The sequence below is a fragment of the Lepidochelys kempii genome, chromosome 2, assembly GCF_965140285.1.
Source record: "Lepidochelys kempii isolate rLepKem1 chromosome 2, rLepKem1.hap1, whole genome shotgun sequence".
Classification (NCBI taxonomy): Eukaryota; Metazoa; Chordata; order Testudines; family Cheloniidae; genus Lepidochelys; species Lepidochelys kempii.
The window spans coordinates 167,253,341-167,278,425 of NC_136381.1; the positions used below are offsets into that span (position 1 = coordinate 167,253,341).

The following is a 25,085-nucleotide window of genomic DNA, read 5'->3' on the forward strand; positions in this document are numbered from 1 at the left end:
AAAATATGTGTGCAAACATGTACATACTTGGACATTTACCCAGTTAATGTGCATATGGCTGTTTGGTTTACACAAATGTGAATGTTGACACAACACGTGCAGGCACTCATTTTGCAAGTGCATCTAAAATTGCCCAGCTTAGAAAAATAGTCCTCAGTGTTCTTTTGTGTTTCTGTACATGATTCAGAAACAAAAAGTGGGGGTTATTTTCAAATTTCATGAAGAAAATTATAAGCACCATGTTCTGATTCCTATTGAGGACCTTGTGTGAAATCCTGGCCCCACTGAAATCAGTAGCAAAACTGTTGGCTTCAATGGGGCCATGATTTCATCCCTTGACTTCAGCATTCTCTGTCCTTACTTGCATTGTCCTCGTATTCAGAGAGTGTAGTATCAGTCATGATCTTCCATATGGACTTAAGAGGAAAATTTTGCCCTGAATTCTTTGTTGATGTGAAATAATATACACAATGTCTGAAATCCCATCTCCGTGTAAAATTTTAAAGGGATTTATAATAAAGATGTTGACAGTCTGTAAATTCACCATAGAAATTACATACTTTGGAAAGCTGATCCATGTGGGAGCACCTGGGTACAACCACATGGGAGTTCCATTGAAGTCAAGAGGATTTCTCATGGATGCAGAGATCTGCCTGTGTACATGTGATTGCAGGACTGGGACTATAGTGTGTCTTTAGTGCAGGTGTTCCTTAATAAACATGTATTTCCCTTTCAACTTTTGGGGCCAATAGCTCCCATGGGTTTACCTACAGCTCCCATTGACTCCACTTGACGTTCAGTCTTTACTTTTAAGTATTAAGGGATGGCTTGTGAAGCCCTTATTCACAATGAATCACAGTCTAGCCCTAAGCATGGGGATAGCAATTTCAGACCAACGAGTGCAGGCAATGCTTAGTAGTCATACAGGAAGATATTGGTTAGTTTATTGATGGTATTTTTGTTGAGCTGGAGGGGCATTTTCTTCTTCAATAAGGATGGTGTGTGGTTCTGTTTTTAATCTGTTCATCATATTTACTCTTCTACTATGCTTTGATCTGCTGTATGCACTTAACACCTTCTAACAAAAATGTGATACTTTGTATGACATGCAAAAAGTTTTACAAGAGTCTCCTTTGTGAAATGTATCATTTCACGGTTAAAAAATAATTTAAGGTCATTTTGCTTATTTTTCATGTTACAAAACAAAGCAAATATTTTTTAACTTGTGAATTTTCTCCGTTCGTTAAAACTTCCTCAGACATCAAGAACATTACAACTTGCCAAGAGATAGAGGGCGGCATTTAGGGCCTGATCAATTGCCCATTAAAGTCAATGGGAGAACGACTGCATTGGTTTCAGTGAGCATTGGATCAGGCCTTTAAGGTGGCAGAGCAAATGGCTGAGGGGTGGGGAACTATCATTTATGAGAGCTGGGTGGTCAGAGTTGTTCAACTGGTGTACTGAATTCAGCTTCTTGATATCAAAATGGCCTTTCCTACTGGCTGCTGGCCATGTAATGCATCATGCTGTTCATTATACTGCCAGTGAGACAGATGAGTATACAGCAGTGACTTTTAGGATATGCAATTCCCGAGTCAGCTCAAAGCTGATTTCTGTATCTAAGACACAGCAGTCTGGAAGATACGGACTGTCTGGGCTGTGTTTGGCTCATGGACCACACCTATATCACCTTTCCCCTAAAACATTCATAGAAATACCAAGAAAGCGGTTATTAAGTGGCACTACTAGTGTGAGTAAAGGTTGCAAGATCATTCTCTAAAGAGCTACCACTTCTACAGGAAGGTTCAATTTCCTCTTATACGGCTTGGTCCATAACCCTCTGATATCAATGGGAGTCTTTCCATTGGCTTCTGATGGGTTTGAACAATGCCCATGGGTTGTTAAAAATCTATAATCACTTTTTTAAAGGAGCATTGTTGAGAGTGTGGGGGGAGGGTTGACTCCTAATATGTACTTTAAAAGCATTTTCAAAGGCTAAGGCCTGGTCTACACTAGGAATATTAGGTTGAGTTAACTATGTTGGTCCATGGTGTGAAAAATCCACACCCCTGAGCGGTGTTTTTAAGCTGAAGTCTTCTGTTGACCTAGGTACTACCTCTCAGGGAGGTGGATTACCTAATGAATAGGAAAACCCCTCTTGTCAGCGTAGGTAGTGTCTACACTGAAGTGCTACAGTGGTGCAACTGCAACAGTACATCTGTGCCACTGTAGTGTTTTACAAGAACACAAGCCCTAAATTACTGTGGTAGTGTCTTAATGACAACTTCAGGACTGATCTTACAACCCGTTACTCCTGTGTGTAATGCGTAACCCTGAGACTCAGGATTACAATGGGTCTCATCCAAAACCTGTTGAAATCAGTGGAAAGACTCCCATTGGCTTCAGAGAGCTTTGGACCAGGCCCTAAATGAGAGAGGATCAGATCCAAGTGAGGATCCAGAATCTGTTATATTATTTTGCCTCATGATCACCCCTATGCACACACAACTTGTATTTCAGGGACTAAAGGGTTAACTTGGGATCATTGCTTTTAAAACTTCTGGGTTTGTAACTGTGCTTTTGGGAGTGTAAAAAATAACCCAATATAATTGTTTCAGAAACAAGTCAAAATTCTTCAATAAGCAACGATGCAACAGAAAAAGAAAAGAGAGGATTTCTGGGATTTTTCAAAGTTAATAAAAGAAGCAGCAAGGTAAGGGTTCTGCAAACCATGACCTATTTTATATCATGCTAAAGAGAATTGTGTTCTTTCTAGCTTTATTTAGGGTACCTTTTATATTTCTTCTTTCAAGGATTTGTTTATCCACAAATGTATAAACTACATTCAAGTACAATCATTTTAATCAACATGTCCATGGGCAGGAGTGAGCAATATTTAATGGCCATTCCTAAGAGGGTCTGAAAAGTGGAACACCATGTTTCAGATTACAAAAATAATCTCACATGTAAAACCTCAATATCCAAAAATCCGATGTAATTCCCACAGGAATTATATTAATATCAAACTCTGATGCACTGACAGGCTGAAGAAGTTTTCCTTCTGGGAATAAAATTAAAGGTGAGCTGGACAAGAATTTAAAAATGGGTTTATTTTGGTTTTGCTGAAGCCTGAAAGATGTGTTCCTCAATTTTAAAAGGCAGTTTTGCTACCTGCTAGGCTTTTTTACTTTAGAAAAATCAGAATTCTCAAATCCTGTTTTGTTAAGGTCTTTCAGCCCTCAATTGAAGTAGTTGGGTGTGTTGAACTTTTAACAAAACACATTCTCATCTAAATGTTAGGCTTTTGAGCTCAATAGGCATTAACAATGACAAGCAGGTTCAAATAAGTCACTTCCACTCTCAGTAACTCAAGCCTGGTCTTCACTAGAAACTTAGGCCTGGTCTGCACTATGGGGTTAGGTCGAATTTAGCCCCATTAGGTCGATTTAAAAATGACTGCGTCCAGACAACCAACCCCGTTCCATCAACCTAAAGGGCTCTTAAAATTGACTTCTGTACTCCTCCCCCACGAGGGGAGTAGCGCTAAAATCGAGCTTGCCTGGTCAAGTTTGGGGTAGTGTGGACGCAAAATTGACGGTATTGGCCTCCAGGAGCTATCCTAGAGTGTTCCATTGTGACTGCTCTGGAGAGCACTTTGAACTCTGATGCACTAGCCAGGTACACAGGAAAAGCCACGGGAACTTTTGAATTTCATTTCCTGTTTGGTCAGCATGGCGAACTCAGCAGCACAGGTGACTGCAGTCCCCTCAGAATCGTACAGTGTAGAATGTTTCTACGCTCCCCCTATCATCTCCGTCCCTGAGGTTATCGCAGATTAGAAGGCGAAAAAACACTCATGATCACATGTTTTCAGAGTTCATTCAGTCCTCCCGCACTGATGGGGCACAGCTTAATGCATGGAGGCATTCAGTGGGCAGAGGCCAGGAAAGAATTAAGTGAGCGCGAAGAGCGAAGGCAGGATGCGATGCTGAGGCTAATGAGGGATCAAACTGACATGATGAAGTGTCTTTTGGAGCTGCAGGAAAACCAACAAGAGCACAGACCCCTGCTGCATCCACTGTATAATCGCCTACCCTCCTTCCCATGATCCATAGCCTCCTCACCCAGATGCCCAAGAACGTGGGGCAGGGGGGGTGGAGAGGCTCCGGGCACCTAGCCACTCCACTCCAGAGGATGGCCCAAGCAACAGAAGGCTGTGATTCAAACAGTTTGATCTTTAGTGTGGCTACAATAAGCAATGTGGCCTTATCCTTCCCTCCTCCCCCACCCCACCCCACCCGGGCTACCTTGTCCATTATCTCATTTTTTTTAATTAATAAAGAAAGAATGCATGGTTTCAAAACAATAGATACTTCATTTCAAAGGGGGGAGGGTGGTTGGCTTACAGGGAATTAAAATCAACAAAGGGGGTGGGTTTGCATCAAGGAGAATCATGCACAACTGTCACACTGAAGCCTGGCCAGTCATGAAACTGGTTTTCAAAGCCTCTCTGATGTGCAGCGCGCCTTGCTGTGCTCTTCTAATCGCCCTAGTATCTGGCTGCTCAAAATCGGATGCCAGGCGATTTGCGTCAACCTCCCACCCCACCATAAACGTCTCCCCCTTACTCTCTCAGATGATATGGAGCATACAGCAAGCAGCAGTAACAATGGGAATGTTCGCAAAAAGAAAAGGAGTACTTGTGGCACCTTAGAGACTAACCAATTTATTTGAGCATGAGCTTTCGTGAGCTACAGCTCACTTCATCGGATGCAGGGAATGTTGAATGGTAATGTTGGTTGCGCTGAGGTCTGACCTAGTCAGCAAACAGCGCCAGCGAGCTTTTAAACATCCAAAGGCACATTCTACCACCAGTCTGCACTTGCTCAGCCTATAGTTGAACTGCTCCTTACTACTGTCCAGGCTTCATGAACCATGGGAACAAGGGGTAGGCTGGGGTAGGTGTGACCGCGTGGTGCTGCTGGCTGGGAGAGCAGCCTGAAGCAGAAGCCTCCAGCTCGCATGATATTCCAGGCAGGACTGAATCTCCATGAAACGAAACTTAAAGAAGAGAATGACCTGGAGTCTCTGGCTCCATTCGGTGCTCTAAGAGGAGAATAGCCATGTCTATCCAAGTGCCCCGATCGACCTCACCGAGGTCTGCAAGGAGCACCCAGGAGACGTACAACAACTATCAGTCCTCCTGCACAGTCTGCCGCGAAGGCAAGGAGCTGCTGCTGTCTAGCAATGCAGTATCGCATCTGCCAGCAGCACCCAGGAGATGTACGGTGACGGTGAGCTGAGTGGGCTCCATGCTTGCCGTGGTATGGCGTCTGCATGGGTAACCCAGGAAAAAAGGCATGAAACAATTGTTTGCTGTTGCTTTCATGGAAGGAGGGAGGGGGGCCTGATGACATGTACCCAAACCACCCGCGATAATGTTTTTGCCCCATCAGGCATTGGGAGCTTAACCCAGAATTCCAATGGGCAGCGGAGACTGTGGGAACTGTGGGATAGCTACCCACAGTGCACCACTCTGTAAGTCGCTGCTAGCCATGGTAGTGAGGAGGCACTCCGCCACCTTAATGCGCTTAGCGTAGACATACGCAATCGACTGTATGAAATCGGTTTCTAAAAATCGACTTCTGTAAAATCGACCTTATTTCGTAGTGTAGACATACCCTTAAGTCGGTTTAACTATGTCAGTCAGAGTGTGGAAAAATCTACACTCCTGAGCGGTGTTGTTAAAATGACCTAAGTCCTTGTGTAAACAGATGTAGACTGTCTCCCAGAGAGTTGGATTACCTATACTGAAAGGAAAACCCCTCCCGTCAGTGTAGAAGGTGTCTATACTGAAGTGCTGCAGTGGTGCGGCTCAGCTGTGGCACTGTGGCATTTTAAGTATAGACAAGCCTTTAGACTTTTCTTCGTTTGAATCTGTGATGTCCATGAACCTGCTAGTTCTGCAGACATCTCTCCATGCCTCCAGGAAAACCAGAGTGGACAAGATCAGAATTTCTATTAGTGCAACATAAAAAACAAAGGGAGGAAAAGCAACAAACCCCCAATCTTTCTTTATACAGAAAGAAGTAAAAAAAAAAAAAAAAAAAAGGCGGGTGGGGGAGGGGGGTTGGGAGGAAGGCACAAATCCACTATTTGCTTTCTTTTCTAGTTGTTTTTTATAATGAAGGGCCCAGTCCTGCTTCTTTTGAAGTCAGTGGGATTTCAGTTCCTTAGGAGGAAGGATGCACCAAGAATTTGGAGTCTAGTTAAATCCCCTCCAGCAGAGAGTCTTCTCACAACCTCCTCAGGGACTCTTTGATTTTCCTTCCACATAATAAATTCTTTCTTGAAAGACCCCTCCATCTCAATAGCCTCCTGTTTTCTTATTGACTCCCTCAGAGCAAGCATGGATTCCAGGATCCTGCCTTAATCCACTGTAGCATGCAGGGTACTGTATACCGGCGGTGGCCAAACTGTGGCTCATGAGCCATATGTGGCTCTTTTACAATTAAAGTGTGGCTCCCAAGCCCCCTGCCCCCTCCTCCTTTCTCCACCTACTAGACTTCGGGGGGGTGGAGCTCAGGGCCTCTTCTGCCTTGCAGTGGGGTGGTTGGGTAGGGGCTTCTGTTCAGTGGGGAGGGGGGGTCTTGGGGCTTCAGCCCTGTGGGGCACACCTGCCGGGGCTTGGGGCTTCAACAGGAGTGGGGATGAAGCCCTGAGCCCCAGCTCTCTGCAGGTGTTTCCTGGCTCTTAAACTTCTGAAGATTGTTGTATGCAACTCGGAGGGCTAGTAAGTTTGACCACCCCTGCTATATACTAATAGATTAGGAGCAGCTTTAGAAGAGGACTTGACTTGTGCCTGGGCAAACGCTTATGCTCCTGCAGCATCCCATAAAAGTGCAGCAGACTCCTTCTGGCCATAACAGTCCACCTATATGTATCCACTTGCATGTAGTGGACAGCTACCACAATTCCATCTTACGTTAATAGGAGCTGTGACTGTTCAGCCTCTGAAAAACCAGAATCAGAGGTCCCACACTGGCCAACCAAAAATGGAGGCATCCAATATTAATGGGCTCTTTTGAAAATCTCACCCTAGATAAGCATGTAGCCTTCTTATTAACAGACCATTCCATCGTGACGGGGGTAAGGATGGTGATGCAGCATCAGAGCGTAAGTCATTAATAACATACACTGATAAGAGTGCGTTTATGAAAGAACTTGCATATATACAGCTCATTTTTAATAAGTGCAAACTTATACTGGAAAGTTTGTACTGTGCATACACAGCAGCCAATTTTAGAATTTTTTTAACTTTATTAACTTTTGCCTAGCTGCAGTATTGCCAAACCCAAGCATTCCAAAATCACGAGACTGGCTTAAAAATCATGAGATATTTAAAAAATAATAAATTTGGGGACTCATTTTCTTTGCCACCGTGTTTCTGAGCCTTTAGGGTGCACTTGGGTCAAATTTTTAAGCTTTTCTCTACAACTATGAGAGCTGAAACCTTTTGGTATTCCACTTGGTTCTCCTCAAGTTTGACTTGCAACATTTCTGTGATTTACAATCCTGGTTTTATGACACCCACTGGGGATGGGGATGAGATTACTCATGACCTATGCAGGATTCCAAACTACTTTCTCTCTCTAATGTTCATAAACTAGGGACAAAAGAAAAACACCATTCTTGGCTGTGATTTTCAAAGGAGCTTAAAGGAATCCCGGTCCTGATTCTTGTCTTCATTACCTGGGTCAGTGGCTACAGTCTCTGAGAAACCAGACACTTTATAAATCAAGCATGAAAAATATATTTAAAAAATGCAGTTAACAGTTCTTTCCTGTCGCTAACACTGAAGATTTGTGTGTATAAAATTTGTGTGGTTTGTGTGTATAAAAATGTCTTCTGTATTTTCCACAGTATGCATCCGATGAAGTGAGCTGTAGCTCACGAAAGCTTATGCTCAAATTGGTTAGTCTCTAAGGTGCCACAAGTACTCCTTTTCTTTTTGCAAATACATAACACAGTTACTCTGAAAACTGAAGATAATCAATTTCTATCCTTTACAGTGTTCTTTCTCAAATCAGAATTCTCTTACCTTCCATTCTCAAGGTTTCAATCCAAGACTTGATTCGCTGCTTGATTTTCTGCTCCCCATGCACTTAGATTCATTCTGATTTGCACACACTTTACACTTAGGGCTAGATTGTAAGTTTTACACAAAGCCCTACGCAAGGAAGCCGGGACCACAGGGCTGCTTATTGCTTTACTCTGCAGGCTATTGTGAAGGGGTTGTAGGGCCACAGCTCAGTTTCTCCCCATCCCTCTCTTGGCCAGTCTGCTCATTGGAATCAGCAAAGATGAGTGGTACTTACTCACAGAGACAGATGTTGTGCTTGTCCCTTGCAAGCTCCCCTACCCCTGTGCGCCCAGGAGAATCAGTGGCAATGTGATCCTTGTTCTTCAGTATCCATTTTCTACTAGCTCATCTTTTCCTTCCTTGTGCGGTATAATTCCTGCATTTGTTTGTTTTTTCTGCTGTTCCTAGGTCTCTCTGTTCATATGTTTCTCTCGCCTTGGCTATACTAGGGAGATCTTGCAAACTAGTCAATGTTTCTTAAAAAAATAAAAAGTCCAATGCAGCTGTACTAATTGAATGTCCTGGTCTTGCCCAGATTTGGCACTTTGATTTGACACAATTATGCCTTGTTTTGTTTGTTTTCCCATGTTGGTGTAGGCTGCTTGTTTGTATTGCAGACAAAAGATCGTTTGAGAATGGATGGTAACTATGGGGATGAGGATGGTTTTAATTCTGCAACTGCTAGTGAAAGGAGCTCAGATGTAAGTACTAACATGGCTTCTAGATGCTCTTACAGCTTCTGCCTCCTTAGACTGTTCGGATCAGCAGACACTATTCCAGCTGCTTGACTAAAAACAGTAGCAGTAGTGCGCTTGATCGTGTGGTTGCCCCAATACTTGGATGTCTTAACACACAGTTCAGGCTTTTCTGACCACCTGAAATGCAACATGGTGTCTTCAAATAAAACTCGCTCTGACTTCAGCGTAGCCAGGATTTCACCCAAGGACTTTAATGCTGAACTGTGTACAAATAATAAGTTTCATTCGTGGCCTGGTGCACTCCTTTTTGGTGCATCAGTGTGGCTCCAAATACTTTCATAAATGATTTTTTGCTTTTCTTTTTAACATTAGAAATATCAGGTCCTCTTTCTGATGGATGACTGTGGCAAGATTTTTGGAGAACCTAGACACTAACTGATTATACCAGATATCAGACACGATGCTCCCTGCTGTCTTTCTTCACCTTATAATCTATGAACTAATTATTAATCACAATAATTACCTTTTTGTTGGAGCACTTTTCAAAATCTTTGGAAGACCATATTGGTGACATCTCAGGTCACTGAAACATGAGCCTGAGCTCACACAGCCCCTTAGTGAGACAGGAAGGAGTGTCTGGGGAGGTTATGTTGAGGCTGAAACCATGCAGCTCAGTGTCTAAGAGGAAGGGGTGGGAAGAAAATGTCAGATAATTGAGGCAGAAGAAATGATAGAGCAATTCTGAAATGGGGACAGTCGTGAAAAAGAGGCCAAGACTGGAGGAATGGATGGAGCACGTGTGGCAGGAGTGGATGGATGTTAGGTTTGAACACTGTAGTTCAGTAAGTCCAGAGAGAGTTTTCACGATCACAGGGGGCAGGTACAGAAAAGGTAATGATGGTGCTACAGGATAGGTGGGGTATAGGCCATGTCTTCACTTCAAAAAGGGTATGTAAAGTCCTCGTGGAGGCAAGGAATAGATGGGTTTTATGGATGTAACTAGTCAAAGTACACCACTGGTAAGGGTATAGACTTGACTTCAACGAGCTACATCTGGACAACACCTATTTGTGTCTTGTCTACTCAAGAATTTTACATTGAGACCACTATCTGACTATAAAACACACTTTTTTGCAATAAAGACCTAGCCATAGTCCCTTCATTTACACTTTGTGCTGTCCCTTGGCCTACATCCTTACATTTCTTTTTGTAGGTAATGTGACTGATCAAATCACAGTTTATGACACTGGAAGAAAAGAACAGTTTTAAAAATTACCCCAACCACTAACTATTTCTTTTAAAATCACAATATAACTTCACGCACAAACAAATCTTAAAATCAGAGGTAATGTGCCAATGTTCAATAACTGGAACGTTTTTAGATCAAGTGATTGATCCTTTATTGTTTTTCCTCCAAAGAGCAATTAATCTTCAAGTACAACGTGGGTATTGTTCACTGCTTCACGCTTTTGCAGCTAGCTTTCTATGTTACTTGCTATGATTCTTATCCTGATAAAATTTATGCACATGCTTAAAATATAAGTATGAGAGTTGTTTCTCAGAAAGTTCATGTAATGAGAAGCATAAGGAGTCTGCTCAGCAGTATTGCATCTCTATTCTAAGGTACGAATCTGAAACCAGTTGGAAAACCTTCAGAAAAGAGCTGCAATAACTTGTGGTCTGGAAACATGTCCTTTATAGTGTGCCTTCGCTAGATAAAAAAGGTGATAACTAAAACAAGGTAAAATCTTAGTGGAGACAAGGCAGTTTGTAGTTTTAACAAGAGTTAGCAGATTGAGCTATACCCTTTAACTCAAATTGTTCACAGATGAAAGCTACAAACGGTCTCGTCTTCTTTAGGGTGTCACCACTTGAAAGGTAACACAAGTAAAGAACACATCTTTTTACCTGCTGAAGACCTGGCATTATAACCTAAACTCAAATTACTTAACTTGACAAAGAGAAGGTTATGAAATGACTTTACCATGATCTACATGTCCTTACGTGGAGAGAATACTTCCAATAGTAAGGGGATTTTTAATCTAGCATAAAGTCATAACAAAATCTGATTGCTGGAGGCTGAAGTGAGAAAAATTTTCACTAGAAATAGAGTGCGAATGTTTTATACTAAAGATAATTAATCATTGGAACAAGGTATTTAGGGGTTGTGGTGGATTCTCCATAATTTGATATCTTTAAATAGCAATTGGATGCTTTTCTAAAAGATATGCTGTAGCTCAACCAGGGCTTGACACAGGAACTACTTGATGAAACTGTACAGCCTGTGTTATGAAGCAGGTCACACTAGAGATCAAAATGGTCCCTCTGGCAATAATATCTATGAACATCCAACATCAGTAAACTGCAGGTATTTATTTATTTTTTTTTATGTAAAGGAGACAGAATTAGCTATCATCATGTTTAGGCCCGAGAGCTGATGTGTATTGGATCACATTGCATTTTTGTTTATATTATTTTCTATTTTGTGTTCTTGTTAAAAGAAAAGGAGTACTTGTAGCACCTTAGAGACTAACCAATTTATTTGAGCATGAGCTTTCGTGAGCTACAGCTCACTTCATCGGATGCATAAAGTGGAAAATGCAGTGAGGATGTTTTATACACACAGACCATGGAAAAAATGGGTGTTTATCACTTCAAAAGGTTTTCTCTCCCCCCACCCCACTCTCCTGCTGGTAATAGCTTATCTAAAGTGATCACTCTCCTTACATTGTGTATGATAATCAAGGTGGGCCATTTCCAGCACAAATCCAGGGTTTAACAAGAACGTCTGAGGAACAGTGCGTGAGGGGGGGAGTAGGAAAAAACAAGTGGAAATAGGTTACCTTGCATAATGACTTAGCCACTCCCAGTCTCTATTCAAGCCTAAGTTAATTATATCCAATTTGCAAATGAATTCCAATTCAGCAATCTCTCGCTGGAGTCTGGTTTTGAAGTTTTTCTGTTGTAATATCGCAACTTTCATGTCTGTAATCGCGTGACCAGAGAGATTGAAATGTTCTCCGACTGGTTTATGAATGTTACAATTCTTGACATCTGATTTGTGTCCATTTATTCTTTTACGTAGAGACTTTCCAGTTTGACCAATGTACATGGCAGAGGGGCATTGCTGGCACATGATGGCATATATCACATTGGTAGATGTGCAGGTAAACAAGCCTCCGATAGTGTGGCTGATGTAATTAGGCCCTGTGATGGTGTCCCCTGAATAGACATGTGGGCACAGTTGGCAACGGGCTTTGTTGCAAGGATAGGTTCCTGGGTTAGTGGTTCTGTTGTGTGGTATGTAGTTGCTGGTGAGTATTTGCTTCAGGTTGGGGGGCTGTCTGTAGGCAAGGACTGGCCTGTCTCCCAAGATTTGTGAGAGTGTTGGGTCATCCTTCAGGATAGGTTGTAGATCCTTGATAATGCGTTGGAGAGGTTTTAGTTGGGGGCTGAAGGTGACGGCTAGTGGCGTTCTGTTATTTTCTTTGTTAGGTCTGTCCTGTAGTAGGTGATTTTTGGGTACTCTTCTGGATCTGTCAGTCTGTTTCTGCACTTCAGCAGGTGGGTATTGTAGTTGTAAGAATGCTTGATAGAGATCTTGTAAGTGTTTGTCTGAGGGGTTGGAGCAAATGCGGTTGTATCGTAGAGCTTGGCTGTAGACAATGGATCGTGTGGTGTGGTCTGGGTGAAAGCTAGAGGCATGTAGGTAGGAATAGCGGTCAGTAGGTTTCCGGGATAGGGTGGTGTTTATGTGGCCATCGCTTATTAGCACTGTAATGTCCAGGAAGTGGATCTCTTGTGTGGACTGGTCCAGGCTGAGGTTGATGGTGGGATGGAAATTGTTGAAATCATGGTGGAGTTCCTCAAGGGCTTCTTTTCCATCGGTCCAGATGATGATGATGTCATCAGTGTAGCGCAAGTAGAGTAGGGGCATTAGGGGACGAGAGCTGAGGAAGCATTGTTCTAAGTCAGCCATAAAAATGTTGGCATACTGTGGGGCCATGCGGGTACCCATAGCAGTGCTGCTGATTTGAAGGTATACATTGTCCCCAAATGTGAAATAGTTATGGGTGAGGACAAAGTCACAAAGTTCAGCCACCAGGTTTGCCATGACATTATCGCGTATACTGTTCCTAACGGCTTGTAGTCCATCTTTGTGTGGAATGTTGGTGTAGAGGGCTTCTACATCCATAGTGGCCAGGATGGTGTTTTCAGGAAGATCACCGATGGATTGTAGTTTCCTTAGGAAGTCAGTGGTGTCTCGAAGATATCTGGGAGTGCTGGTAGCGTAGGGCCTGAGGAGGGAGTCTACATAGCCAGACAGTCCTGCTGTCAGGGTGCCAATGCCTGAGATGCTGGGGCGCCCAGGATTTCCAGGTTTATGGATCTTGGGTAGTAGATAGAATATCCCAGGTCGGGGTTCCAGGGGTGTGTCTGTGTGGATTTGTTCTTGTGCTTTTTCAGGGAGTTTCTTGAGCAAATGGTGTAGTTTCTTTTGGTAACCCTCAGTGGGATCAGAGAGTAATGGCTTGTAGAAAGTGGTATCGGACAGCTGCCGAGCAGCCTCTTGTTCATATTCCGACCTATTCATGATGACAACAGCACCTCCTTTGTCAGCCTTTTTGATTATGATGTCAGAGTTGTTTCTGAGGCTGTGGATGGCATTGTGTTCTGCACGGCTGAGGTTGTGGTGCAAGTGATGCTGCTTTTCCACAATTTCAGCCCGTGCACGTCGGCGGAAGTACTCTATGTAGAAGTCCTCAGCCATTCTTGTTAAACCCTGGATTTGTGCTGGAAATGGTCCACCTTGATTATCATACACATTGTAAGGAGAGTGATCACTTTAGATAAGCTATTACCAGCAGGAGAGTGGGGTGGGGGAAGAGAAAACCTTTTGAAGTGATAAACACCCATTTTTTCATGGTCTGTGTGTATAAAACATCCTCACTGCATTTTCCACTTTATGCATCCGATGAAGTGAGCTGTAGCTCACGAAAGCTTATGCTCAAATAAATTGGTTAGTCTCTAAGGTGCCACAAGTCCTCCTTTTCTTTTTGCGAATACAGACTAACACGGCTGCTACTCTGAAACGTGTTCTTGTTAGTCACTCATAATTTTTCAAGTATACATACTTGGTGGGAACGGGACTTGATTAATATGTGTTAGTTTTGATTATGATTAATATTGTTTTATCGTAGCTTTTAAACTCTAGATTCCAATAATACATTTATTTCTAACTCAATCGTTGCATAGAATGTAACACCAGACATCTGATAGAAAACTAAATCTCGTCTTGGGATAGTTGAGAGTAGACATATATAGCTTTGCTAAGTATATATGACCACAAACTCTGGTTTCTTTATTTTTTTTAAATTACTCTCCTTTCAAATGAATGATTTATGAAGGAAACAGGATGGCAGGATTAAAAGGCTGTGATAATACACACGTTTAGGAAAAAGTAAGATTTGGTTTTTAAACATTGCGAAAGTCCTCTTAAGTATAGCTTACCTTTTATTTTATAGTAATTATTTTAATTACTATTTGTAAAGAATAATAGTTGAGCATAGTTGGTATTATTTGTGACCTGCAGATGTAAGAAGGGCCACTCCAGATCCGTACATGGCAGAGGAACTGCTAGGTGCTTAAGAAAGTGGAGTTAATGACTCCATACTTGACACTTTTCCCTGTGAGTCAGTGTCCACCCCACCGTGGCACTGAGTAACCATCATCAAAAACAGGGAGGAGGAGGATCCGGGGAACTACAGGCCAATCAGCCTCACTTCAGTCCCTGGAAAAAATCATGGAGCAGGTCTTCAAGGAATCCATTTTGAAGCACTTCGAGGAGACGAAAGTGATCAGGAACAGTTAGCATGGATTCAGAAAGGGCAAGTCATGCCTGACTAACCTAATTGCCTTCTATGATGAGATAACTGTCTCTGTGGATGAGGGGAAAGCAGTGGACATGTTATTCCTTGACTTTAGCAAAGCTTTTGATACGGTCTCCCACAGTATTCTTGCCAGCAAGTTAAAGATGTATGAGCTGGATGAATGGACTATAAGGTGGATAGAAAGCTGGCTAGATTGTCAGGCTCAATGGGTAGTGATCAATGGCTCCATGTCTAGTTGGCAGCCAGTATCAAGCGGAGTGCCCCAAGGGTCAGTCCTGGGGCCTGTTTTGTTCAATACCTTCATTAATGATCTGGAGGATGGTGTGGATTGCACCCTCAGCAAGTTTGCAGATGACACTAAACTGGGAGGAGTGGTAGATATGCTGGAGGATAGGGATAGGCTATAGAGGGCCCTAGACAAATTAGAGGATTGGGCCAAAAGAAATCTGATGAGGTTCAACAAGGACAAGTGCAGAGTCCTGCACTTAGGATGGAAGAATCCCATGCACTGCCACAAACTAGGGACTGAGTGGCTAGGTAGCAGTTCTGTAGAAAAGGACCTAGGGGTTACAGTGGATGAGAAGCTGGATATGAGTCAGCAGTGTGCCCTTGTTGCCAAGAAGGCTAACGGCATTTTGGGCTGTATAATTAGAAGCATTGCCAGCAGTTCAAGGGACGTGATCATTCCCCTCTATTCGACATTGGTGAGGCCTCATCTGGAGTACTGTGTCCCATTTTGAGTCCCACACTACAAGAAGGATGTGGAAAAACTGGAAAAAGCCCAACGGAGGGCAACAAAAATGATAAGGGGGCTGGATCACATGACTTAGGAGGAGCGGCTGAGGGAACTGGGATTGTTTAGTCTGCAGAAGAGAAGAATGAGGGGGGATTTGATAGTTGCTTTCAACTACCTGAAAGGGGGTTCCAAAGAGGATGGATCTAGACTGTTCTCAGTGGTACCAGATGACAGAACAAGGAGTAATGGTCTCACGTTGCAGTGGGAAAGGTTTAGGTTGCATATTAGGAAAAACTTTTTCTGTGGGAGGGTGGTAAAGCACTGGAGTGGGTTATCTAGGGAGGTGGTGGAATCTCCTTCCTTAGAGGTTTTTAAGGTCAGGCTAGACAAAGCCCTGGCTGGGATGATTTAGTTAGGGATTGGTCCTGCTTTGAGCAGGGGGTTGGACTAGATGACCTCCTGAGGTCCCTTCCACCCCTGATATTCTATGATTCAGTTGTAACATAAAACCAAGCTCATGATCACTTGCATTAAAGATTCCATTACGCTCTTTTTGTTTAAGAATAAGAGTATGAATTCTGGTGTCCTAGTCAAATTCCAGCTCAGCCAATTACAATCTACCTATTTACCTACCTACCTAAATTTCTGCATTTTTAATTGCTCTTTTATTTTATGTCCCAATTTACCATGTAGTGATGCCTTGTTGAACAGCTGCTCTTCCACACCACAGAAGTGGATGCATTTCAGTAGTCTGTGAAATGATTATAGCTCTGAAACCCTTATCATATTGAATAACAACTTACTACACGAATGCTCCCATTGAACTAAAGCTCTAGTTGAGATGAGTAAGGACATCAGAGTCGGCCCTAAATTAGAAAGATGTTTGGGATCCTATAGGCTGAGAAGTGTTATATAAATGGAAGATATTAATTTTCTCAAAATGTCCTCTGTTAGATGTTTTCTCTACTATAATTCCCTTTAAGACTCCCTTCAGAGTTATTTGCAATTTTGTGTCGGCCTCAAGGCATTTTGCATTGTCTCAGGGCATGGGTTTCAAATTTGGTGCTGAGCCACGAGGGTGAGCAGGTGCCAGAGCAAAGGCAAGCTGGTATATGCTCTGGATTTGCAAGGAGGGAATATCTTCCATGACTCTTCAGAGATTTCCTTCTGGGTGGCACGAGGAAAAGCAATGGTGTGCCCATGAGGGAGCTTTGTACAGCATTGGCTGCCAAAGAAAAGGTCATGGCAATATCATGCCTTTGAGGGGTGAGTGAGTGGAAAAGAGGGTTTGGAAGCTCCTGGTCAATGCCCTTTGAACAGCAGAACTCTATCTGCAACACTCATATGGTCCCCATTACTATAGTGTCTGAGCACCTCACACTCTTTAATGTGCTGATCCTCAGAATACTCCTGTGAAGTAGGGAAGTGTAATTATTTTACAGAGGGGAACTGAAGCACCGAGAGAGTGAGTGAGTTGGCTGTGGTCAAACAGGAAGTCTCAGGTAGAGCAGGAAATTGAACACAGCTCTCACAAGTCGTGGACCATCCATCCTCTCTCCACGTCAGTGGTCTCCAGTCTCTTTACTATCCTGATCTGTAGAATAAATGATAATTCTAGGGTATGAGAGCCAGGCAATATGGAGAAATGGAAGGCAACTCTACAAAATGAGAGGTAGTGGGAATTTATTCAAGCAAAGATTGTATATTCATTTTAGCAGTCAAACAGTATTCAGTGCCATGTTTATACAAATTTGTTTGGAGCCGTTAATACCACCACCAAGTAGTTAGTCATTGACAGGATAAGGGAAAATTATCTTTTAAACCAATGGGGGGAATCACAGACAAAATAAACAAGAAAGGACATGTATTGCTGGCATTAGTAAAAATAAGGGGAGATAAAGGAGGAGGAAAGTGTAATCTCACAGAGATACTGAATGTATACAAAGTAAGAGAAGAGAATTCTGCTTAATGGTCTACAGCACCCATCAAACACATAAGGCTTCATTATAAAAGTAAAAGATTCTATAGGAATAAAGTAAATATTCTAAATGAAACAGAAATATCTTCCTTAATTTCCTCTTTGTGAGCTGGAACTGTCAGCTCTGTGCAGGACTAAAAATAGACATGCATGGGCCTAATATGATGTTTTGTAAAGTGAACAAAAATTACTGAAAAGTATACACACACACACGCGCGTGCACACACGTATTTACATACAGACAAACACGGTAGTCAAAAGTCACAATACATTTGGAACAGTTTGCTATGCTTCTCTTTCTATTCCAGTGGTTCTCAACCAGGGGTCTGTGTACTCCTGGGGGTACACAGAGATCTTCCAGGGAGTACATCAACTCATCTAAGATAGGTTTCAGAGTAGCAGCCATGTCAGTCTGTATTCGCAAAAAGAAAAGGAGTACTTGTGGCACCTTAAAGACTAACCAATTTATTTGAGCATAAGCTTTCGTGAGCTACAGCTCACTTCATTGGATGCATAAAGTGGAAAATGCAGTGAGGATGTTTTATACACACAGACCATTTCATCTAAGATATTTGCCTAGTTTTACAACAGGCTACATAAAAAGCACTAGTGAAGTCCATACAAACTAAAATGACTTGTTTATACTGCTCTGTATTCTATACACTGAAATGTAAGTACCTTATTTATATTCCAGTTGATTCATGTTATAATTATATGGTAAAAATGAGAAAGTAAGCAATTTTTCAGTAATGGTATGCTGTGACACTTCTGTATTTTTATGTCTGATTTTGTGGGCAAGTGGTTTTTAAGTGAGGTGAAGCTTGGAGGTACACAAGACAAATCAGACTCCTGAAAGGGGTACAGTAGTCTGGAAAGGTTGAGAGCCACTTCTCTATTCAGAAGGATTATTGTCTTTCAATTGGAATTTAGACCAGCCTGACGAAATGGGAGTATAGAGTAATTTTCGCCACATGGTGTCACTATCCTCCAAAGAACAGCTAATCTAAATGAAACCTGATACTCCTACCAGCAAGAGCTAAAATTAGTTATGTTTATTTTGGAGGGTCCTAATAGTTACATAAATCACAAGGAAGAAACGTATCCCAAGTGCTGAATCACATATATCTCTAATGTGCAATTTGTTTATGTTATAAATCAGTTTGGAAAAAAATACTTAATAAAAGTGGAACCAGGCATTTTGTCAGAGGTTTTGAAGCTTCAGCACAAAATCTTATCGCACAACCACACACCTGTGGTTTAGGAAGATGATTTCAGAGAAATAATGTTCAGAGATTTCCTTCAGCACATATAGAGCAAGCTTTTTAAAATCTGGCCTTCCTTTGTATGCCTGAAGTTAGCCATTGTGAATAATCTGAGCCGACTAACCTTGTTATGATGCACAGTCTGATAGTTCTGTGTCTCAAATGACAAACGACATCCGCTAATATGAACTCACAGGTACAAAAAGTGAGGTCAGGTTAAGTCCAATCTGAAAATCAAACATATAATATTACTGATGTGCATTACAATGTTTTATATGTGCCAGTCTGTTGTTGTGTATTTGTATATGGTTATATCAGTATTCATACATTACAGTACAGCTCTAAGATATGAAGTAGGGTTGATTTGTAGTGGGAAAACTATTGCACTGGTGTTTGAAAAAGTAACCAATACTGGTATTTAATAGCTAATGCCACAGTTTGTGGACATTGGTAACCATTAGTGGTCACCTTTTAAAACTCAAGGGATGGAAGTTTTTCCTGTAAACAACAAATTCCAGAACATCTGCCAACCTTTTAAAAATATTTTTTGCTCTTAATACGCTGCAACTTCCGTAACCCTTGCTAAGGATTCTGTTGTTGTTCACTAGGACATGTGATTGTTTCAGCCAATAGCAAAGCTCTTGCAGTAATAATGGTGATCATGTTGTAAATAATTTTTTTTTCAATTTCTGAACCTCCCATTCTCTTTAAATTCTCTTTCTACTTTGACTGTTACTTCCTGATGCCCCCATCAGTGTTTAAACATTTTGTTTACTTTTTTTTGCATCAGTCTTACTTATAGGACATTCCCCTCCCCCCACACACAATTTTTCTTTAACAGAGTTTGTCTAACCAGCAGCAGAAGAGCCAGAAAAATTTTCACCAAAAGCTGCAGGAGATGGGAGTTGTCCCCATTTACCTAATGTTATGAGTGTCTGTATATATGTAAATAGTTAGTTATTTAACGGATAAGGTGCCAGTAGGTGGAGCTCAAGCATATGTACCCTAATTTCTGGGCTTTCCAGGACTAACAGTATGTTTGCACTGGAGCTGGAGGTATAATTTCCAGCTTGGTTAGACATATCAGCTCTAGCTCGGATTGAGGTAGTGTGTCAAAAATAGAAATGTGGCCGTGGTGGTGTGAGCAGCAGAATGGGCTAGCTGCCCAATTACCTACCTAAGATTTCAGATGGGATCGTACTCAGAGCAGATAGCCAATTGGGCCATCATCTCCCAGTCTTTTCCCCCGTGCACACTCAGTTCTGTGTCCCAGCCCCCTGCAAGTCCTGCTGTTGTGCCCTCTACAGCTGAACCGTGCAGCTTTCTCCTTCAGGCTGCCTGGGCCCAGCAAGAGGGCCCTTGAGAGTACGGGAGAGGCAATCTCCCTTCTGTCATTTCAGGTGCCCAGACACCCCACAACAGCTCCAGTTACAGGGAAGGTGCTGCCCAGCTCCAGACTGGAGCACGCCCCGTACACATGGAATCATCTGGGAACGTAGCTGCTGAAATCTAAACATCTCTGCTGAGCACATGCAAACTGTGGTTTTTCAAAGGTTTGTAATTTGGCCAAATTTAGATGGATTTTCATAGGGACAGCAAAAGGCACATCGCCGCAAAAGGCCACCACTCTCCCATTTTAAGTCCTTGCTCCAAAACATGGAGGTGCTACAGCTTTTCTTAGACTAGGTTGCCAGAATTCTTTTAACATGGGCAAAACAACATATTTTTCCGTGGCCCCATTTGCAGAATCAGCTGAATTGTTTTGGCTGAAATTTTCCTAAATAATTCAGCCTGATGGAAAGCCATGGCAAACTTCAACCCCAACAATTAGCTTCACACAGTTTATAAGTGACTGAAAACAGGGTCTTATTTTGGGAAATGTACAGCAAACTTAATAGCAAATGGTACTATCAGCCCTGTCTTTAATGCAGTGTTGCCAATTCCAACCTTCAAAAATAATTTGTCTGGCCTGCCCCCGAAATCAGAAGAATAGCTAAAAAACCATGAGATTTAAAAACAATAATGTAGGGGTTCTTTTTCCTTTACCTTCTGATTTTTGAGCATTACGGTACATTCAGGTCACATTTTCAAGGTTTTCTCTGCAATCATGGCTGCTTGAAGCTTTTTTTTTTTTTAAATGACAGGTGAGATTCCCTTATAGTAATTTGCCTCCAGGAGCTGGCTCTTTAAGTAAAACATCAAATACTGCAATGCTCAGGATAAAATCATGAGAGTTGGCAACACTGTGCATTGGTTTCCTACACAGTAGAATCTGAGTCCACCTGTTCATTGTTCCCTGACTTGTAATTTATGGATGGAATGCCAGATTGCCTCTGGACACTAGGAGATTTAATATCTTTCCATTTAGTTGTTGCTGTTCAAGAAGCATTTCAGCAAAAGCTGCTCCTGCAGTGATTTTTAATTCAAGTGATTTTAAAGTAAAGACCCTGCGGTGGTATTTTCAGGTGAAGAAGAGGAGAAAGGAGGGAAGGGAAATGGAAAAGACTAAGTGTCCGATTCACTATTGTTCCAGCTTTTCACTGAAATCAGTGACGTTGAGTCAGTGCAAAGCTGAAGTAAAGCAGGAGCAAATCAGACCCATGCTTTTTGGCTGAATTTGTGTGTGTCTGGCTATTCTATATTTTATAAAAAAAAAAAACAAAAAAAAACAGAAAGACAAAGTGATTAATTCCATTTGATAGTTTCTGGTGCCATCTCAATCTATTCAAATGCTGCTTCTGTGGTATATGACATATGCCATTAAGGGGTTCCTGGCAAAGAGGCTTGTAATTCACATTTGCTTATAATTAATTCAGCATACAGTGCTCAGTGCAATTGGCCAAAGTATAGTAGTGTTGGAAATAACACATTTAAAGACAAGTGTACTTTAGGGTTAGGGTTTGTGATTGATTTTCTACTATTTAATATATAGTTTCATTAAAAAAGATTTCTTGTATTTCTGTGTATGTAAGATACAGTCTATGTTTGTCTATCTTATATTTTCCTTCTAAGGCTTAAAGTTCCCAAATGTTACTACTGGTAATGAACAAACTTGTGTGTATGTGTGCTCCTGCCCTTTACTGGATGTAGTGAGAACTGTTTAATTGTGTGTCGTAGGCCATGTATTGCTAACATGTAATGGAGAGTCTCCTTTTCTTCAAGTAGTAAGGGCCTGTATCTTTGGAGCAGAAGACTCTGAGTCATAGCCACATGTTTATTATATTAGTGTAAAATAACCATAGGTGCTGGAACTACAAGTGCTGGGTGTGCTGCCGCACCCCCTGTCTTGAAGTGGTTTCCATCATATACAGGGTTTACAGTTTGGTTCAATGACTCTCAGCACCCCCGCTATACAAGTTGTTCCAGCACCCCTGGATAGAATTATGAGTATACAGAATTTAGATAAAATACCGTTTTTTCCTTTGCTGATTATATGAATTCTTTTTCATCCAAAGAGCTATAGCATAATGAAGCTAGAGCAAAAATACCATTTGGTTGTTTTCCAAACACTTGCATGGATAGCCCAGACTCGATTTCATTACAAATACTGGAGAGCAATAACTTATATATTGTACATAAGATGATCTCATGAATTGGGCATAAATTTCACACTGTTCATTGGTAGCACTGAGCTACTTGGTAATGTGTGAAATTACGTGTTTCAGCAAACACAAGGCAGGGGAGAGAGGATTTGCTGACAGGACACAATGTATTTCACTTTGCGGGAGGAAGAAATGTTTGTCCAATTGAGCTTTAGAGCTGTGTTCTCTCTTTGATGCACAGGGGAGTTACGTAATTCTGACTGGGCCATATACTGTCTTCAGTCCTCCCTTTGACATCAATGGGAGCTGTTCACATGGATCAAGGGCAGTGTGACGTTAATGAGAATTATGTGAATACCTCCCATGTACCTCAGTGTGAGACTGGACTTTCTAGCATAAGGTAGCTCACAGCCTAAGTAGCCATTTGACAATTTTTTCTTAGTTTCTTGACCATCACCAAACTAGATTTTGTTGTTATTGTACCTGCAAACCTAACACTGACCTTGCCCTCACAGAGCAGAGTCAATGACTAAGGCTTTCGAAATGATTCAGGACTTTGTTCCTACTCCTAGCATTCTTAATTTAAATGAAGACATCCTGTACAACATTTTGTGAAAGGAAGGAGGAGAAATAGGAAATACTACACTGCCTGGAGGTGAATCTATACACATTTGATAGCATATTCTGATCCACCCAGGCTCACTTCCGTTTTTGAAATGTGCTTTCTCACAATAATTTGTGAGTATTATTTGTAACAATAATTCGTACTTGTATAGAACCTTTCAGCAAAGGATCTCAAAGCACTTCACAAACATCAGATTGCACAATAGTCATGTGAGGGAAGGAAGCATCAATCCCATTTTATAAATGGGGAAGCTGGAGGGGAGATAAGAAAAGTGGTGTGGTCAAGGCAAGTAACATAGGCAGTGGTCCTGGAAAGCACTTAAACAGCATCTTAATTTTAAGCATCTGAGTAGGCCCATTGACATATATTATTATTATTTATGTATGTATTGTGTTAGTGCCTAGGAGCCCGAGTCATGAGCCAGAACCCTATTGTGCTAGTTGCTGTACACAGAACAGAAAGACGGTCCCTGCCCCAAAAAGCTTAGAATCATATTCTTAAAGTTAAGCAGCCGCTTAAGTGCCTTGCTGACTCAGTATCATAATGAGCCAGAAATAGAACTCAGGTACCTGACTCCCAGTCTCCTGCTCTACCCACTTGCCAGCTCTCCCTGTCTTACACCCTGTAAAATTTTGTGTGGAGAGTTTTGTGCAAGATGTTTTTAAAACAATGTAAAATGTAAAGATTTTTCTCCAATTATAACAATTGTTCCTTAGTTTTTGTGCAGCACCACATACTTTCAGATACAGGGTTTGATTTTGATTTCCCTTATACTAGTGTGAACTTGGTGTAACTACACTGAAGTCAGTGGAGTCACTTCTCATTTATAATTGAATTAATTAAATCAGAATCAGGGCCACAGATTGCAACAGAGGTAGGGTGACCAGACAGCAAGTGTGAAAAATTGAGACGGGGTGGGGGGGTAATAGGAGCTTATATAAGAAAAAGACCCAAAAATCGGGACTCGCCCTATAAAACCGGGACATCTGGTCACCCTAAACAGAGGGCTTGCCTTGTAAAAATCTAATGGCAATGTATTTGGCACAAGGGGAAGGGGGGGGGGGGGGGAAAGCAAGAAACATTTCAAACTATTAATCAAGCAGCAAGCTTTTCTTGCCTTCAGTCTGGTAAATGTACAGATGAGAGATACTGTGCAGAGACTGTTTCTGTACAAACAGAGAAAACCCTTCAAATGTAAACATTTGAGCAGCTGGCATGGGAGATTAGCAAGACAGTAGTGGGTGGGGAATAATGGTGGATAGTGGTGCCATCTAAATTTAACTAATGCAAGGTAAGTACCTTGTTCTGGTACAAGGCGTATAGGTCAGAAAGGCTATATTAACTGAACCTAAAATTACTGACGATTACACAAGCCAGCACAAGTAATTAACTTGGCTTTTAAATTAGTATTCAATTAAAATTACCTCTCCTTTCAGAAGTCCCAAAATGGAAAAAAAATAGTAAAAGTCATTATGGGCAACCAGATTAGACTAATGACAAAACCCAGTACTTCTTAAAAATTGTATTTATGATTGTTAATGGTTTTGACATGTTCAATTTCTAATTTTGTCAGGTTGAATATTAAATGAACAGATAGCAACATACTGGAGCACCACACTGGTTAAGATTCAAAGGTTTTGATTACACCAGTTTTCAGTGTTTTCAGGTTTGATCAGTGTTTAAAATAATCCTCCGCTTTATTCTAACAATTGCAGAACCAGATTATGCATATGTGTATCTGGTCACGTTTTTCCTCGCAATTTGATCACATTTTACAAATAGCATTGAGCTGCAAATCAGTGTACAAGCTGTCAAATCCAGCTCAAGATATTTGCATGTGTTAATATTCAGACTCACTTGATCCATTTACAAAAAATGTGTCCCTGTGGCCAAATTCTGCCTTTTTTGTAGATGTACCTGCCTAACCTACTTCTAGATCTCTCTCTAGCTTATATGGGGATTGTTGCCTCACTGCCATTCCAGTGAGTAAAATTTCACACTTCCCTCCTCTGGAAAGGATTTTCTACCTCATATTATGCAGTCAGCCATAGGGAAGCCTTATTTTTTCCCCCATACATAATCATACTGTAGCTTATATCATACGGTTCTAGATCGTGGAGTCACTAGAAGTCCTGAGTAAAGGACTGCACATTGCTGCTCTTCCCCAGGAGCAGATCAGGGACCAAATTGTGAGACAAAGTAATAATTTG

The 25,085-nt window shown here is 41.6% G+C and overlaps 1 protein-coding gene across 11 annotated transcripts in view; it reads left to right on the plus strand.

The window, feature by feature from the left end:
• The window catches only part of COBL (cordon-bleu WH2 repeat protein), a 233,747-nt gene that overhangs the window by 94,481 nt on the left and 114,181 nt on the right, over window positions 1–25,085 (plus strand). For 8 of the 11 annotated variants that reach the window (XR_013635369.1, XM_073332702.1, XM_073332705.1 and 5 more), the window contains 2 exons: window positions 2,619–2,713; window positions 8,761–8,844. Coding sequence is in view for 10 of the 11 variants with exons in the window: in XM_073332702.1 (XP_073188803.1) it covers window positions 2,619–2,713; window positions 8,761–8,844 (179 nt within the window). In the remaining variant the exon portion in view is untranslated. Of the gene's footprint in view, window positions 1–2,618; window positions 2,714–8,740; window positions 8,845–25,085 lie in introns of all 11 variants that reach the window. The other 3 variants (XM_073332704.1, XM_078851672.1, XM_073332707.2) reach the window with 2 other exon arrangements.